The following is an 18,045-nucleotide window of genomic DNA, read 5'->3' on the forward strand; positions in this document are numbered from 1 at the left end:
AGCGGAAGAGTATGGATGGACGGATGAATGTGAACACCTGTTATACTTACGAAAGAAGACGATTTAGGTGTCAGCCTGGAGGATTTCCTGGTCTTTGCCACGCTGGCATGTCAGTCAGCATACATCCAGTAAAATCAATAGTAAGCTGAGTCCTAACTTTCAACCTAAAAATCTAACATAGCTGTGGGTGAGGTTCTTCCCCTTCTGTGGATTTGAAGGTGAAACACAGAGCAGAGAGAGTTCACAAAGAGACGAGGTTAAGGTCTCTCGCTTGTCAAACCAGTTCCATCAAACTAATCCTATTGTGTCGACGCTCCAGACCCCAACAAATAGAAGGGAGGGGGTGAGCAGTGTAACGACTCAAAGTTTTGTCTTCATCCCCAAACACCTGTCAGCACTCATGACGCATTTACAAGTTCAACCCATCTTTCTTTATGGTGAACTGAGAATACATACGGTCTGATTTAACTGTTGTGGTAGCTGGTCATATTTGTGTCTTAGGATTTATCTATCTAGGCTTTGATTCCTACAATTAATACAAAGAAAGTCAAGATAACATTTAATGAAAAATACATATTTGACATTTAAACTAATAGTAATAACTATATATTATTAATATTAATAACATTTGAACTAATATCTACAATGAAGACTATGTTAAATCATGAGACTCTCCATAAATGCATGTGCCACCAGGACACCCAGGTCCACAATTGTGTAATTGTTTCATCTGATCTGCAGCCGTATGTTCTGGACACTCAGGTGAAGAGACGAGCCGAGCTATCACCTGATCACCACCTGGTGATAAGTTGGATCAGGTGGCAGCAGAGAATGCCGGACAGACCTGGCAAACCTTCAGTAAATGTATTGTGAACGTGTGCTGAGAGCGCCTGACAGAGGCCCCAGTTCGTGAGATCTTTAACTCCCACCTCAGGCAGAACTTCAAAAGCATTCCAAGGAAGGTTAGGGAAAACCGAGTAGGAAAAGGGTGGAAGAACTGTCTTACTACACTGAGTGTACAAAGAACAACATTTTGCTAACTCAACACTGTATGAAAATATAAAAAGTTAAACATATTAAATAGAGACAGAATAAAAGCACCCACCACTAAGGGATGGTTCAGGGTCACCTGAAGGTTTAATGCCTTAAAAGTAGAGAGGGTGTCTTTCTCCCAAATCTAAACTAGGAGATTGCTCTATAGCAGAGGGGGCTGATAGCTTAAAGCTCTGCCTCCCATTCTACTTTTAAAAACTCTAAATATTTTCTTTATATAAGTATAACCTATGTGACACGGTAATTACAACATGTGTTGCACCTGTTTCCTTTTTTGTGACCATCCCTTAAAGATTCTTGTTCCATGAAAAGGACGTGGTACTTGATTATAAATAAAACGACTCACATTTCTAAACAGAAGGGTTTGCACCTAAAGGAAAACTGACAGTCGGCAGTTTAACACTCTTGGAAAGTTGTAGATATTTCACCTTCAGTTTCAGAAGGACATGTCCCTTCTCAGCAGGGAGTGTAAGGAGTGACTGAATGTGACTTTGGGTCAATGCAGAAGACACTGTCATCTTTTGCATATGCATGTGCTTCTGGAAGCCCATATGCCTGCACCCGATTTTAACAATTCAAATCAGCTCTGCTAACACAGTAGCCCTGCCAAGACAGAGCAACACACTGACTCAGTTATAACAGAATCAAACACTGCAAAAAGGACAACCACCATCTATTAATGTTGTTTTCCCACTCATGTTCATTGGTCTGGTGTTAAAATGTAGTGTAAAAGTTTTAACAGCGAATTAACTGACACCTGTTATTAGAAATATTCTCAAACTATAACTTGTAGTTACATAAACTACAAAATAATCAGTATGATTAAAAATCTAGACAGATTTCAGAAGATTGAAGATTGTTCCTGCCCTGTTCTTCCTGTTCTCCTTGTGTAGTTGCCTCCTAGTGTTTCTACCACACTGTGCTTAGAGTCACAGCAAACCTTGCAACTGTAGCTATGGACTTCCTGATTGAACTGGACTACATGCGTGACTTTAATGGACTGCTTGTACCATCTCATGCTACCAATATCACCGAGGACATTTGCAACCATTTGTTTTAATAAACAGTGCATTCCCCTCTGAACTCTGGCATCCACAAGTCATTTCCGCCCAGAAAACTGCTACTCACTGCACATTTTTCTCTTTTCTGACCAATCTCTATAAACCTTAGAGATGGGTGTGCAGCCTATCCTGCACCAACAACCTTTTCTCTCCATTCTACAAAAATATGACATTATACAGAGTTTCTATCAAAAAACAAATACATATCATGTAAAAGTACATATCAATACATAACTTTGTGCTGAAGACGCGTGATCCTGATGAAAGCCTGGGTTAACAGTGAAAGCTGATAACCATAATGCTACCTATTACAATATATTCGGCTTTTAGTCTGTGTTGAACCAGCTAATGGAAGCTTGGGTGACAAACGTCTTTTGTAGTACAACCCTCGGCCATGCTTTTACATGTGTTTCTCTCAACATTAGTCTGAGAGTAACACTGAAACAGGTGCACATACATGACATCAACAGTGAACAGGTGTGAAATGAAGACGTTGTCTTACCGGAGGACCTAAGCTGCTTCAGGTTTTAATATTGGATTTTTTTCCTGCATGGCTGAGATGGTTTGGACATGTGTGGAGAAGGGACGGTGGATGTGTTAGAAAATGATGTTGAATATGGAGCTGCCAGGTAAGAGGAAAAGAGGAAGATCACAGACAACATTGATAAATGTAGTGTCTGATCTGGTGGGACAAGCACCCCAATGCAGGAAGTCTGGATCGGCTCTTTTTTTGAACCAACCCTAATCTGACCCTATGAGTATTACCCAGCAGGTAATGCAGAGTTAATAGAGCCAATGGATTGGTGAGGGGACTCGCCCAGTTCTAATGATCTCTCTCTCCCAGGTGTCTACCCAGCCTGCTCTAATAAAAGCCGGGAACCTGAGTAGCCTTGCAAGCCCAGTATCTATCACCCACACCTGTTTCGGTAGCTCCCCCCTAGGTCGGGGCACCTGGTAATAACTGGGTTAAAGTTAGGGGCCTGGTCAATAGGCCCCAGGGTCTGTTCATTTTAATGGGCTAGAGTAACCTGGACCAGCTATTCACACTAAAATGGATTAATACTCTGTTGTTACCTTTAGTGTTTCACAAAGGGTTAAAAAGGAAATGTCCACAATTTAGACTTTAACTGTAAGAAATTTAGCAGGAGAAAAATCAAAAACAGAATGTAATAACAATACTACTACTACTACTACTACTACTAATAATAATAATAATAATAATTCTAACAAAAACAACCTCACCTAAAATATACTTTGTAATCTTTGGAAGGAGAAAGGAGAAGCAGAGCATACACAGGGCTGTTGTGACAATTTCAACACAATTCAACTTTATTTATATAGCACCAAATCACAAGGGTTTCAATCTCAGCGGGTTTTATATTGTAAAGTAAAGACCCTACAGTAATAGAGAGAAACCCCAACAGTCAAAAGACTCCCTTTGTGCAAGCACTTGGTGACAATGGGAAGGAAAAACTCCCTTTTAACAGGAAGAAATTTCCAGGAGAACCAGCCTCAGGGATGGGTGGCCATCTGGCCCAACCAATTTGGAGTGAGGGTAGGAAGACAAGACCAAAGACACACTGTGGAAGAGGGCCAGAGATTAATAATATCAAGTAAATAAATTCAGAATGGTGTATACACAATACATGGTGAATGAAAAAGGTGTACGAAGAAGAAATACTCGGTGGATTATGGGAAGTGCCCAGCAGCCTAAGTCTATTGCAGCATAGCTAAGGGAGGATTCAGGGTCACCTGGTCCAGCCCTAACTATATGCTTTATCAAAAAGGAAAGTTTGAAGCCCAATCTTAAAAGTAGAGATAGTGTCTGTTTCCCAGATTTCATAGAAGACTTTTAAAAGTTTACTCAAACATTTCTCCACCGGGCCTACACACAGAATCTCTCACTGTCTGCTTTTGACTGTATCTGTGGCTCCAACTGGCACATTCACTGAGCAGTAAAACGTCTTCTTTGTTGGCCTGAAGCCTACAGCTGTACTGCATGCTTGGTTGCACCAGCCTATAAGAGGGGGCTTGCCCCATGCACTGCAGGAAAAAAAAGCTTTTGTCACTGAGACAGAAGATTCATTGTAACAAATAGAATACAAAAAACCCCCAAAACATGCGGCCATGATTTTAACTACTTTAACATCAGAGTTAGTAACACTGTGAAAAAGGATATGCTCCATTCCTGATTTCATTTTCTTTTGTTTCTTTTTATTTTCCATACTTCTTGTGTGATGCCGCACTTAATGTGAGCTTTCCTTAAATCAAGGACACAGCAAGAAGGTCAGAGGTCATGACAGATCTTTATGATGAGACATAGATGTAATAGGAGCCTACACAGCACTTAGTTTGACCCAGAGAATTATCATTCCCAGCGATGATTTCTCACAGTCGTCGGTATGTTACACATTGGGATGAGGACATGTTACAAAGACAGGAGGGGGAGAGGTCATCACGTAGTTGGACTGCATGGAAAGAAAAACTGCAGAACTTGACAAGAAATAGTACAGCCCACCTTCAACAAATACATGTGGATTCCTCAGAAAATATTATATCATATTACTCTGTTACTCTATTACTCCTACTAACAGTACTGTACATCAATCCATTAGAAACGTTAAAGAAGCACACCAAAATCCACACAGGCCTACTGAATATTGTTTGTATATGTGTCTATCTGCATGCAGGTGTGAGCAGTTGCCTAGCAACAGATATGAAAGTGTCAGAAGAGAGACAACTGCTGCCTGGGCCGATGTTGGGAGGAGTTTCTAAAAGTAGAACACCTCAACAGTGGCAGACAGAGACGGGGCACGAATACACTTGTGTGATAAAGGAGTGGTAGACTCATATTAGGAAAACAATCAGATTTTCTCACTTAACATTTTTTTATTCCTGCAGATATATAAAAAAATTACTTCATGGTGTTTAAGGCTCTGAAAACCAACATAAACAAAACTAAAAATCTATACACTACAATTACAAAACAAAATTGGGTAAACTTACCACTTAATTAAGACATGTTTTGTGTTTTTTCCACACATTTGTTAAATCACAAATTAACTTTGATTAACCACATAATCTGGAAACACCCAGGCCTGACCTGTTGAATCAAGGAATACATTCTGACAAAGTCAGGTGGTTCTCTCAAAAAGCACAAAAAGCAAAACACATCACGCTATGATCTAAAGAAACTAAAGAACAGATGAGAAACAAAGTCACTGACATTTGGAAAGCCATTTAGAAGATTTGGGGATTCGAGTGAACCATCGCGATAGTTATTATCTGACAATGGAGAAAATTTGGAATAGTGTTGAATCTTCCCAGGACTCGTTGTCCTAAAAACAAAGAGCTCAAAGAGCAAATCAACAGCTCCTCCAGGAGCTCACAAAAGAACCAAAACAACATCCAAGGGCCTCAGTCTCAGTTAAGCAGTCACGGTCATCGTTCATGATTCAGCAAGAAGAAAGAGACTGGGCAAAAATGATACTGATAGAATTCCAAGGTGAAAACCATTGCTGTCGCACATTTTCCCAACATTTGAATCAAGAAAAAAAAATCTTGATAATCTCTAAGACGTTTGGGAAAATTGTCTGTGGACTGAAAAGACAACAGTAACTTTTTGGAAGTTTGAATCCCATTCTATCAATTATAAAACTACCATATCATATCATAAAAGAACATTACACTAAGAGTCAAACATGGTGGTGGTAGCATGATGATTTGGGACAGGGCCTAAACAACTAGCCATACGTGATGGAACCATGAATTCTGCTCTCTACCAGAAACTCCTCAAAGACTTACACGTGCTTGGGTTATACAGCAGGAGCATGATCTGAACACATCACACCAGCGAATCCACCTCTTAAAGGCTTTGGAGTTGCCTAGACATGACCTTAAACAAGTTGTACTGAAAAACCTCAAATGTGGCAGAATTAAAACAATGTCCAGTTACTGCAAATGCTTGATTGCAGTTCATGCTGCCAAGAGTGGCACAATCACTTAAGGGACCATTGCTTTTTCACACAGGGCCAGGTAGACCTGGATAGTTTTTTTCACTTAATAAAATAAATCATTGCATTTTTTATTTACTCAGGTTATCTTTGTCTATAATGAAACTTTGTTTGATGATCTGAAACGTGACAAATGTGCAAAAAAAAAAAAAAAAAAGAAAATAAATATTTTAATAAAAAAATAGGAAGGGGGCAAATACTTTTTTTCATAGCACTGTATCTTTGTCTGTCAGTCTTGCTGTTACTTACGAGGCAACATGGCACCCACAATGGAAAAAAAGGTTTAAAAATTAACAATTATTTAAGAAACAAAAAACCCATCACAAGGTTCTCAAAAGGCAAAAACAAAGGCAATTGTGTGTAATCCTCTTCAGCAAAAATATCCCTGTTCTCAGCATTGCAGAGAAACAAAAAAGATCATTACTTTGTGTGACAAAGTACAAGAGTCCTACCTTGCAGCCCTCACAGGCACTGACACCATAGTGGTATCCAGAGGATTTGTCCTGGCAGACGAAGCAGGGCTTGTACACCCTAGGAGGGGGTGGTGGGGATGGTGGGCTGGGGACAAGTTCCTCAGAGCTGGTGCTCTGTGTTTCAATGGCTGCAGGGATTGCAAACAAAAAGAAGGAGATGAAGAAGGTTGTTCTACTAAAATAACTAAAATAATTGAACAATTTGGAACTAGAAAAGAACTTTACATTTTAACCTACAGGAAACTAAACTGTCTCACTACAATTAGGTTCTTTGCCTACAGAGAGAAAACATTAGCCACAAATTCCACATATAAACTTTTATACATCACATTCTGCTTTCGAGTATTTCTCATGATTAGTTTGTGTGTGTTGCTTGGTCAAAATGCTTAATGCATTTCCAGAGATGGTTCATTTTCATTTAAATTACCTTGTCAGCCAAGTCTTTGATCTAGAAAATATAACCATTTATCAAATTCCTTGTTGAAGTATAACCAAACGAAGATGTTTGAAATGATTTTTGTGATACAACTGAGTAAAAGTCACTATTGTTTTAGAATAAAAAACTCATTGTCTACTACAATAAGAAATAGGCACTGCTCGTATTTGTACTTAATTTCTTATAAGTTATTGAAGCTCATATTCGTGAATATCTTTCCAACCAACGTGCGTATGTGAACAGAAACTTACTAACTGATACACGATGTTCACTGTGTACTGAAAACCAGGACTAAAACTGGTGTGAGCAACGGGTTACACGGATTTACAACCAGAATAGTGAAAAAATAGGAAGTTCTTTTGGTTCAATCCAAGTTAAATTTCCCATTTTATTTTGGTCAAACTTGAATCCACCAAACAGACACTTGTTAACAAATTCCTCTTATTACAATTAACAAACAGCATAGGCCTTTCTTGGAAACATCCATCTAATTTACTCCAAAATATTATTTCATTTTCAGATAATTATGAAAGAGGGTCCAGTAAATTAGCTGAGCACACACAGAAAAGAGATGGCTATAAAATAAATGTTAAGCATTAATCATTAAACAGCAGTGTTTATGGGAGATGTGCATGTAACATGCAGATAAAATACCACTAACAATGCTACAAGAGAGAATTTAGCACCATCAATAAAAATGCACCAAAACCATGATAATTGTAGAGACCAAGCAGCTGTCCACACACATACACAACCTTTCTACATAGAAAATGGGAAGCATTCTATCCAGCAGATTAGATTACATTCTTCCGTAGTTCATCAGGGTAAACCCAATTACCAATCTTGAGAGACAAGCTCTTATAATTACTGGACCCTTGTCCCTGTATGGAATTCCCTGGTGATTTAATCTGATCTTCCATCACACTCACCGTTTACTTACAAATTACAAGGTTATTCCAAATTATACAATTTGGGGTATTTATATTTAGCTGTACTCTTGACTATTTATATTTGCTATTTACTATTACTTTGTTCAATTCAATTGCATTTTTATAGTGCCAATGTACAATGCACTTCCAACTTGGTAAGGACAGAGAGACAAGCATTGATTTTCATTTTATTGCTTCTAATGCTCCAGATGGTTTCCCTGTGAAGCTGGCAGAGAGCAGGTTAAAACATTTGCACATAAAGCAGATGTTCGTTGAGACAATCTGCTGGAGATGAGCCAGTGGTCTGACACACAAAGCCACTTGATAAAGGAGGATCAAGAAAACAGGCACTTGTGCATGCTCTTATATATTTACAGTATGAGTTAAAGACCAGCCTGGGTTGGAAATTATTTAAGGAAGAATTTGGAACTTTCTATCTCAATTTTTTGCAAAATTCGCTCATATAACCAAACCACAGATAATACACATAGATACTTGGAATAATGCATTAATGCAGTTGTCTTACATACATCATTCTACTGTGTGGCAGCATGTCTATACAAATTATAACTAGTCATACTACGCTGAACAATTTTTCTGCTGATTTTCAGGTGGACTATTTTGTCCAAATCTCTAGATACTTGTACTTACATGATATGAGAATATCAGACAGAATAAATTGTTTGTTCAGCACAATCCAAATCTTACCTCACACTGTCAACAACAACTGGCTAAAACAACTCCAACTCCTGGTTAGGGTGATTTTTTTAAGGCTTCTTTTGATCTTGGATTCTGAATGGGTGTCGAAACGGGTAAAGGCAGTCATTGCTTGGGGGGTTGCGGGGGCATGGTGGGCGGGAATTGCCGCTGTCGTAAAAGGAGCAGGAGTGGAGATAGCGGCACTAACACCTGAGGCAACCAGAATCGTTGAAATTATTGCAAATGGTGCGGCCTCCTGGATGCATGATGGGTCTGCCCTTCCTATCTGAACCTTGTGGCAAAGGCATGCTAGGAATGGATTCTGTGGGTTCTGAAATTTCTGGTGTACATGTTGGGGCCAAGCGGTTAAGAGTGGATGTGCGGCTTATGGGCTGTGAATTATTTTGGGCTCGAACGATACAGGATGATACAGGAGCACCGCATATCTTGCAGGAGAGAGAAAAATGGGCAGCAAAGATGCGGCCTGAGTTCCTGGTTGAGACTGCCCCAGAATGTGTCCTGATCAAACTGTTGTGAGCAAGCTGCTACATGAGAAGCAAACTTGGATGTGGTACTAGTAAAAGCCTGTGCCGCCGAATCGTAGGGTGAGATCAAGTATTATAGTCAAGTACGTATCGAGCTCTTGTCTTTGGGAGGGAAAAGAGGTGCAGAGAACACCTCTGTATAGTGAAAACGCGAAAGCAAACTCAAGCGCAGTGAGCTCCTTTGCCCGAGATGGGGTCGCACATGATGATGGGACCGTCGTGGCTGTTGATCGACCTGGGTGGAGTGGGCTGGTTGAGTGGTAGAAGAATGAGCTCAGCTAGTTACTTAATATATTATCATGCTTTTTACAGCTACATGAATGTACTATTGCTGTGTGATTTATTACTATTACTGAAGGTCCGCGGCTCCGAACCGTAGTAAAAGGACCTCTGACTAATACGTCGGGTTCGTGTCGGGCTCGTAGCCAAAAAATAGCTTTACTTTGTTGTCTGGGTCAACTTTGCTAGCGAGAGACGGAGAGAGGCGTTGAAAGGCTGCTCCAACGGAACTTATTGTTTCGGAGGAAAACACGAACACGGTGTACAGTCGAGTCTTAATAGCGTACTTACAGCTGGGCTTTTGGCTGCAGTGATTATTATTGTATTTACATGCTTCCAGCTCCTGTTTCTGCTCGATGACAACTCATACTTTTCTCCTTTTTCTCCCTCCCTTGCTTACAGAAACATCACGGGTATGGTAGTCCATTCTCCCTGCAGCACGGACTACACTGCCCATGAGGCTACATTCTTTAGCGCTATGCCTGTAACACTCTCTTATTGCCTTCATATTAAATCATTTTTAAAAATATTTCTTCACGTCATTATGAGACGCGAGATTGAGACACGGGCACTAGGGCCTCTTAAAGCGTGGAATTACCAAAAATAGAGGGTATAGCCAAACATACTGTGGCGAGCTCAGACAAGGAGGAGACAGATGTGTCGTTTGGTCTTGCTTCCCCGAGTTGCCAGGGAGCACAGCCGTTTATTTTCCAACAGAAACACACCGCCGCTAACCAAACTGCTCGGCATAGCTTAGCACAACAACAACAACAAAAAGGCGCTCTCTCACCCAGGAAACACACAGTCGCAGAGAGAGTGCGTCGCCCTGTAACCATGGCAACCATAACGCTGCAGCCTGGAACAACAGAACGTAGCTGTCAAACAAAACCCAAACAGTCCTGACCCGCGACAATATGAAACAGGAAAATACCGCCGTGTAATCCATTTATTTCAACAAAGTAACTGTATTCTAAATACCACCTTTTTAAACGGTAACTGTAACGGAATACAGTTACTCATATTTTGTATTTTAAATACGTAACGGCGGTACATGTATTCCGTTACTCCCCAACACTGGCTGCAGTGATTAATAATAATAATAATAATACATTTTATTTAAGAAAGCGCCTTTCAAAACACTCGAGGACACTGTACACAAGCGATCACAACAACAAACGTAACAATTTACAAAAAAAAAGGGATAAAACGTTGAGCAAATAAAAAAAATAAATTAAAGTAGCAGGATGGAAAAGTTTACGTGGAATAGGCTATTGTGAATAGGTGAGTTTTGAGTCTTAAAAAGAGGGAAGGAGGTGATGTTTCTTATCTCAGGAGGAAGGGAGTTCCAAAGATGGGAGGCAGAGCAACAGAAAGCCCTGTGCCCCATGGTGGCTAGCCGGGGGGGAAGGGAGGGAAAGAGAAAGAGAGGAGGTGGATCTGAGACACCGAGAAGCAATGGTGATCTGAACCAGGTCAGAGAGGTATGAAGGGGAGAGATGATGGATAGCCTTGAAAGTGTACAAAAGTATCTTGAAATTGATGCGGTATTTAACCGGAAGCCAGTGAAGCTGCTGCAGAGCAGGGGTGATGTGGTGCATAGAAGGGGTCCTGGTGATAATACGAGCAGCAGAGTTCTGGACACGTTGAAGCTATGGATAGATTTTTGACTAAGACCGAAAAGAAGAGAGTTGCAGTAATCAATCCAGGAAGTGACCAGGCTATGAACAAGAATGGCAGTGGCATGTGGGGAGAGAAAAGGATGGAGACGATTAATGTTACGAAGTTGGAAATATGCAGACTGAGTGATGTTATTGAACCAGACTGGAACTGTTCATACAGATTATTATTAGTTAAGTATGAGTGGAGTTGTGTGGCGACTATCTTTTCAAGAATTTTTGATAGAAATGGTAAATTGGAGATAGGATGGAAATTATTAAAATTATTGGGATCTAAGCCTGTTTTTTCAGTATTGGGGTGATTACCGCAACTTTGAAGGGAGCAGGAACAGTTCCAGTGGTAAGTGAGGAGTAGATGATAGCAGATATGAGGGGAAGCAGAGAGCGTAGACAGGCTTTGACCCAAACTGTAGGAATGGGGTCTAGCTGACAGGTAGAAGATTTTGACTTACAGATGAGATCTGAAATATCAGTGACAGAGGGAAGTTGGAAAGCAGAAAAACAGTGCAATGGGAGAGGAATTACAGAGGGAGAACTACAGACAACTTCAGAGGCCAGGACTTGGTGTATTTTGTGGATTTTCTCAGAGAAAAATAACATTAGAGAATCGCAAAAGGAAGATGAGTAAAGGTGAGCAGGGAGAGGATCTGGTGCTCTAAAAGAAGAGTTAAACAGTGAAAACAGTATCTTAGGGGAATCTTCGTTCGAACAAATAATGGTCGAGTAGTATGCAGATTTAGTTTGACTGATACACTCCTTATAATGCAAAACATGATTATTAAACATTTCCTTGTGGACAGAGAGACCAGTTTTCTTATAGAGACGTTCAAGCTGTCGACCTTTTGCTTTCAGATGCCTTTAGATGTAGACCAGGGTGCTGAGTGGGAAAATGATACAGACCTGGTTTTTAGTGGGGCAACAGGGTTTAAAATATTATTGAGACTGTGGTTATAATAGGAAGCCAAATCCTCTAGGGTGAGCAGGTTATTAAAATGCAAACAACCAGAGAAGGCAGTAGACAGAGTATCAGGGTTAATTTTCTTAATATTCTGGAAAGAGATGGAGCAAGGATTTTTGGTTATAGAAAATGTCATTTTGATATTGAAAGAGAGAAGCAAATGGTCAGAAATTGGTAGTTCATCAGCTTTGCAGTTGGAAGGAGTAAGTCCAGAGCAGCAAACTAGGTCCAAGGTATGGTCCTTAGTATGAGTAGGAAAGTTTATATACTGTTTAAAACCAAAACTATCAAGACACCATAAAAAGTTATTGGTAAGAGGAGGATCACTGTTGTCCATATGAATGTTAAAGTCACCCAGGAGTATTATGTTGGGGGAAACAGTAGCCAGGTGAATCTGAAGATCAGCGAAGTCACTTATAAAAACAGAATTAGACTTAAGAGGGCGATAGTTGGAGCAGGGCCTGGGAGTTGACAGGTAACGGATTCAAAAGAACTGAAAAGAGGCAAAGACAGCGGCGAGACTTTCCAATTTTTGCGATAGATTATTTTTTTTTTTATTTAACCTTTATTTAACCAGGAATGTCCCATTGAGATTAAAAACCTCTTTTTCAAGGGAGTCCTGGCCAAGAGGCAGCACATTTCCAAACAAATACATACAAACAAACAAGATTAAAAATTACACAAAACAATTACACATTATTGAGGCAGTCTGTAGGCCTTTGAGTTTAGTTTTAAAAACATTTAAAGACAACAATTCAGTCAGTTTCCAGTCTTTCTGTAACAGGTTCCATGAAAAAGGCGCAGAGTGGACAAAGGCTTTCTTACCCAACTCTGTGCGGACAAGGGGAACAGACAGCAGCAGCTGATCATTTGAACGCAAGGAGTAAGAACCACTATTTGTCCTTGTGACCAAAGTACAAATATAAGGAGGCAACAATCCAAGAATAGCTTTGTAAATAAAAGTGTACCAATGCCCCTGTCTTCTAATGGCCAAAGAAGGCCAATTTACTCTTAAGTACAAGTCACAATGATGGGTCAAATATCTACAATTGGTGATAAACCTCAAGGAAGCATGATACATCGTATCCAACATTAGAAGGCATGAAGAAGAAGCGTTCATATACAGAATGTCACCATAATCTAACACAGATAAAAAGGTTGCAGTGACAAGACGTTTTTTTACTGCAAAAGAAAAACACTGTTTATTACGGAAAAAAAAACGAAGTTTCAGCCTCAGTTTCTTTACAAGTCTCTCTATATGTGGTTTAAAGGTAAAGGAGTCATCTATCCAGACACCAAGGTATTTATATTCATGAACTATCTCTATGACATTTCCTTCAAGGGTGGACACCACTGGAATAGGCTCTGGGACCTTCTTTGACTTAGAAAACAACATTAGCTTAGTCTTGTCAGCATTGAGAACTAATTTTAGCTGGATAAGTGAATGCTGGAAAGCAACAAAGGCTTTCTGTAAGGTTTCAATGGCCTGAGTAAGAGATGATCCATAACAGTAAATAACTGTATCGTCAGCATAAAAATGCAAATTTGTGTCTGAGACATTTTGACCCAAGTCATTGATATATAAAAGAAACAGAAGGGGACCCAAAACTGAGCCCTGTGGCACCCCCTTGTGGACAGCAACAAATTTAGAACAAAGACCTTCAAGTTTAATGCACTGGGTTCTATTATTCAAATAATTTGAGAACCACGCTATTGCATGTTCTGACAGTCCAAGGCTGAGCAGTCTGTTTTTTAGGACAGCATGATCAACAGTGTCAAAAGCTTTTGAGAGGTCAATAAAGAGTGACGCACAGTACAATTTCTTATCAAGTGCCATAATAATATCATTTATCACTTTCATAGTGGCAGTGTTAGTACTGTGTTTTTTCCTGAAGCCTGACTGAAATTTAGAGACAATATCATTAGAGTACAAAAACTCCTTCAACTGGTCACAAACTAGCGATTCCATGATTTTGGATAAAACACACAAATTTGATATTGGCCTATAATTAGTCAACACCGATGGATCACCTCCTTTCAACAAAGGCAAGACAAAAGCTGATTTCCAAACCGATGGAATTTCTTTGGTTTTAATTGAAAAATTAAATAGAATTGAAAGTGGTTCTGCAATATAATCCGCTGCCAGCTTCAAAAAATAAGGTTCCATCAAGTCTGGACCAGGAGGTTTTCTGTGATCCAAAGCCTTTAAAGCTTTATGCACTTCATAAACACTAAAAGGTACAAAGTTAAAACGGTCTCCAGAAAACATAGAGAATTCTGGGCAAGAATTTGTTAAAAAAGTTTCTGCAGAATCAAACAAGGAACCCACTGATAAAAAGTGTTCATTAAAGCAATTCAAAATTTCAGTTTTATCATTAATTGAGACTGAATCTTTTACAACAAATTTAGGAAAGGTTTGAGTCATTTTATTGACAGAAAGGGACTTGATTACTTTCCAAAATTTCTGTGGATCGTTGAGATTCTCAGTGGTGGCAGACAAAAAGTATTCGGATTTGGCCTTTTTAATAAGAGAAGTGCATTTATTTCTAAGCTGTTTGAAAGCAGACCAATCAGTGGTAGTATCTGTTTGCCTCGCCTTGTCCCATGCTCTATTACGCTTGTGTATGTTATCTGCGAGTGTCTGCGAAAACCAGGGATTTTCTCGGCCTTTAATTCTAACTTTCCGTAAGGGGGCATGTTTATTAACAATTTCCATAAAGCTTTCCTTAAAATATGTCCAGGCTAACTCTACATCTGGTAATAATCCGATTTTTTCCCAATTAACTACTGACAAATCATGATGAAAAGCCTGTTCATTGAATTGTTTAAGATTCCTTTTACACACTATGCGCAGCTTACATTTTGGGATTTTAGCATTTCTACAAACAGCAACAACACAGTGATCACTTAGGTCATTACAGAAGACACCAAGCGAAGAGAATTTATGAGGTACATTTGTTAAAACCAAATCAATTAATGTGGACTTTTCAGGGCATTTAAGATTTGGCCTGGTAGGAAGATAGACTAGCTGGGTAAGATTAATTGAATCGCAAAATTCTTTAAATTCACCAGAAGTTGCATTTAGCCAGTCCCAATTCAAATCTCCAGCCATTAGTAGTTCAGTGTAATTTAATTTAGCCAAAAGGTGCTTTAGTGAAGATAATGCCTCTTTTGAAGCAGATGGGGGCCTGTAACACCCAACAATGGTTATCGAAAGAGTATTAGCAATATCTACATTCAAAGCCAAAAACTCCATTTGTTTACATATCGATTGGGACAGAACAATCGAGGCATTAAATCTTGATTTGACATAAATAGCTACACCGCCTCCTTTTTTTGGCCTATCAGTATAGATTACCACGAGACCTCCACCACCGCTGGACTCACGGGGTTGGCAGGTGTAAACAACCCCCGGGGGAGAGGAGTCATTGAGCCGGGAAAAGTCATCGGGCTGTTGTCATGTCTCAGTCAAACAGAAGAAGTCAAACTTACGGTCAGTGATGAGATCCCGGACGAAATTGACATCGGTGGTGTCAGACTGAACAAAAGTGTAAGCCGCCCTGGGCAGGCTGGCTAAAACACTGTGGTCAGCAGTCCTGTCGAAGTTACATGGGGAATGACGAGAGGTGGAGCAGAAGGATTGTATTGGTTTAGAGTTGTCATGATGAAGGTTTCGGGGAGAGCCCCGATGGATATACTTGCAGCGAGGGAGGAATGCGATATCCGGGTGGAGATGAAGCAGTACCGGCGGCCAAGCAGCCAGATGGAAACAGAGTCGGAGAAGCTCGGCAGTTGTATAGTGGTAAAGTCAAGCACCAGGACGGTAGACCAACGACAGGATAATCCAAACCCACATGAAGAGTATGCAGATCCTGCCAGTCCACATCGCAGACGGAGATATTGGTAAGCCAAACAGCCAGGTGAACAAGTCCGTGGGAGACAGTAGCCAAAACAGACGGTCAAGGAGAGCTAAACCCAGATACTCCGGTGCTTGGGAATTTCGCCAGGTCACTAATAGTGTCAATATAGGACAGAGGATTAAAATTGGTGGAGAATAAAAGAAGTAAACAAAAATAATCAGAGGATACCGGTGAGTAGCGGCAGCAAGTCGCGCCAATGTTCACTCAACCGGCAACCCAATGCCTGGATGATTTGATGCTAAGTTTAGCAAAGAAGGAATGGGTGGCTGAGAAACTGGCAACCTGGTGCCAGGACGGTTTGCTGCTAAGTTTAGCAAAGAAGAAATGGATGGCAGAGAAACTGGCAACCCGGTGCCAGGAAAGTTTGGTGTAGAATTTAGTGAAGAATGATAGTTGGCTGAAGAAGTGGCAACCCGGTTCCATGAAGATTTGCTGAGGCGAATTGCGAAGAAAGGATGGAAGACCGCAGAGCTGGCAACCCCGTGCCATGTGGGGTAGGAGGAGCAGCTGAGGAGGGAGGTGGAATTTTGCCTCCGGGAACACACGATGTGGTGGCTGGTGGTCGAGACTGCAAGGTGAGGGGAAGCTTCGCTGTTAGAGGCGTTGGCTTTGTTTATGCCGGGAAAAGAGGATTATCTTCATTTGTTGTATGGATGAGGGAGCGCTGAGAAGGTAAAAGGAATGGAATAGCTTTGCCTTGTTGTCAGACTGGTAAAAGCGAATGCCTTTCTTTTAAAACTCGTTGAAGATGGGCTACGGTCCAGTCTGAAATCTTTGATGGGAAGTTGTCTTTGGGAGACCTCACCAGGATGTGGGAATGACGGTGTGTCCTAGGAGTTAGGCACTGTGATGGGTCGGATTTTCGGGAAGCTCTGCAGGGCTGGAGATGTATCTCAGAGTGATCAGGACTAGAGGTGTGCCTTGAACTTTTGTTGGTTATTGATCTTCCTCTAATCGAAGTTCCGAGGTTGTAATTTCGCGGGGATGGTGAGCGACCGGAGTTGCTGTATTGCTGAATGGAGCAGAGAGAGGAATTCTGAGGAATGGATATAGCAGACCGGATTGCAGAGGGGCGAGAATGGCTGCTGGAAGGTTCCCCGGGCGGGCAATGCTCTTAGAACACTCTTAGAGTTGTTTGACATCGCAGCGTGTTCACATGAAAATGAGAACAGCAGGTATTAGTGAAGGGGGCATATATAGACTGAGGGTCAGAGGGGGCGTGAATGAGGTGTGGTCTCACTGGTCTCACTTCTGAAATTCAGATTCAAATTCAAATATCTCCACATATACATACAGATATATACATATATATATATATATATATATATATATATATATATATATATATATACATATATATACATATATACGTACAGACATATATGGAGAGAGAGAGAGAGAGAGAGAGAGAGAGAGTAAGCAGGGCTGGGCGATATGGCCTAAAATCTATATCGCAGTATAATTTGAAGCATGTGCGGTAACGATATATATATCTATATCTATCTATCTATCTATCTATATATATATATATCTATATATACATATATAGATATATATATATTCTTTTCTTCTGTATACTGTATTTCCGCACTATAAGGCGCACTTAAAATCCTTTAATTTTCTCAAAAATCGACAGTGCGCCTTAAAATCCGGTGCGACTTATGTATGAATTCTGGTTCTGCTTACTGACCTCGAACTGATTTTATGTGGTACACGGCGCTCAAAATCTGTCAAAAATGTTTTAGTATGACTTTGGTAAGCTACGAATCCACCGCTTGATGGATTGTTGGAGCATTACAGGTACCGTAGTCAGGAGCCTCACTGAGTAATCTGGGTCCAAAACTCTGTCCAGTGTTGCCAACTTAGCGACTTTGTCGCTATATTTAGCGACTTTTTTTCTAAAAAGCGACGAGCGACAAATCTGGCGACTTTTTCTAGTGTTATTGAAGACTTATTTATGACGACTTTTTGATGTGAAAGCGAATATCGCTCTTCTCAACAAG

At 40.4% G+C, this 18,045-nt stretch overlaps 1 protein-coding gene across 1 annotated transcript in view; it reads right to left on the reverse strand.

Moving 5' to 3' along the window:
- The window catches only part of LOC135933323 (retinoic acid receptor beta-like), a 117,396-nt gene that overhangs the window by 88,353 nt on the left and 10,998 nt on the right, over window positions 1-18,045 (reverse strand). Inside the window, exon 2 of the mRNA XM_065471457.1 lies at window positions 6,580-6,728. Coding sequence (XP_065327529.1) covers window positions 6,580-6,728 — 149 coding nt within the window. The remainder of the gene's footprint in view (window positions 1-6,579; window positions 6,729-18,045) is intronic.

Source organism: Pelmatolapia mariae, linkage group LG22, assembly GCF_036321145.2.
Source record: "Pelmatolapia mariae isolate MD_Pm_ZW linkage group LG22, Pm_UMD_F_2, whole genome shotgun sequence".
NCBI lineage: Eukaryota > Metazoa > Chordata > Actinopteri > Cichliformes > Cichlidae > Pelmatolapia > Pelmatolapia mariae.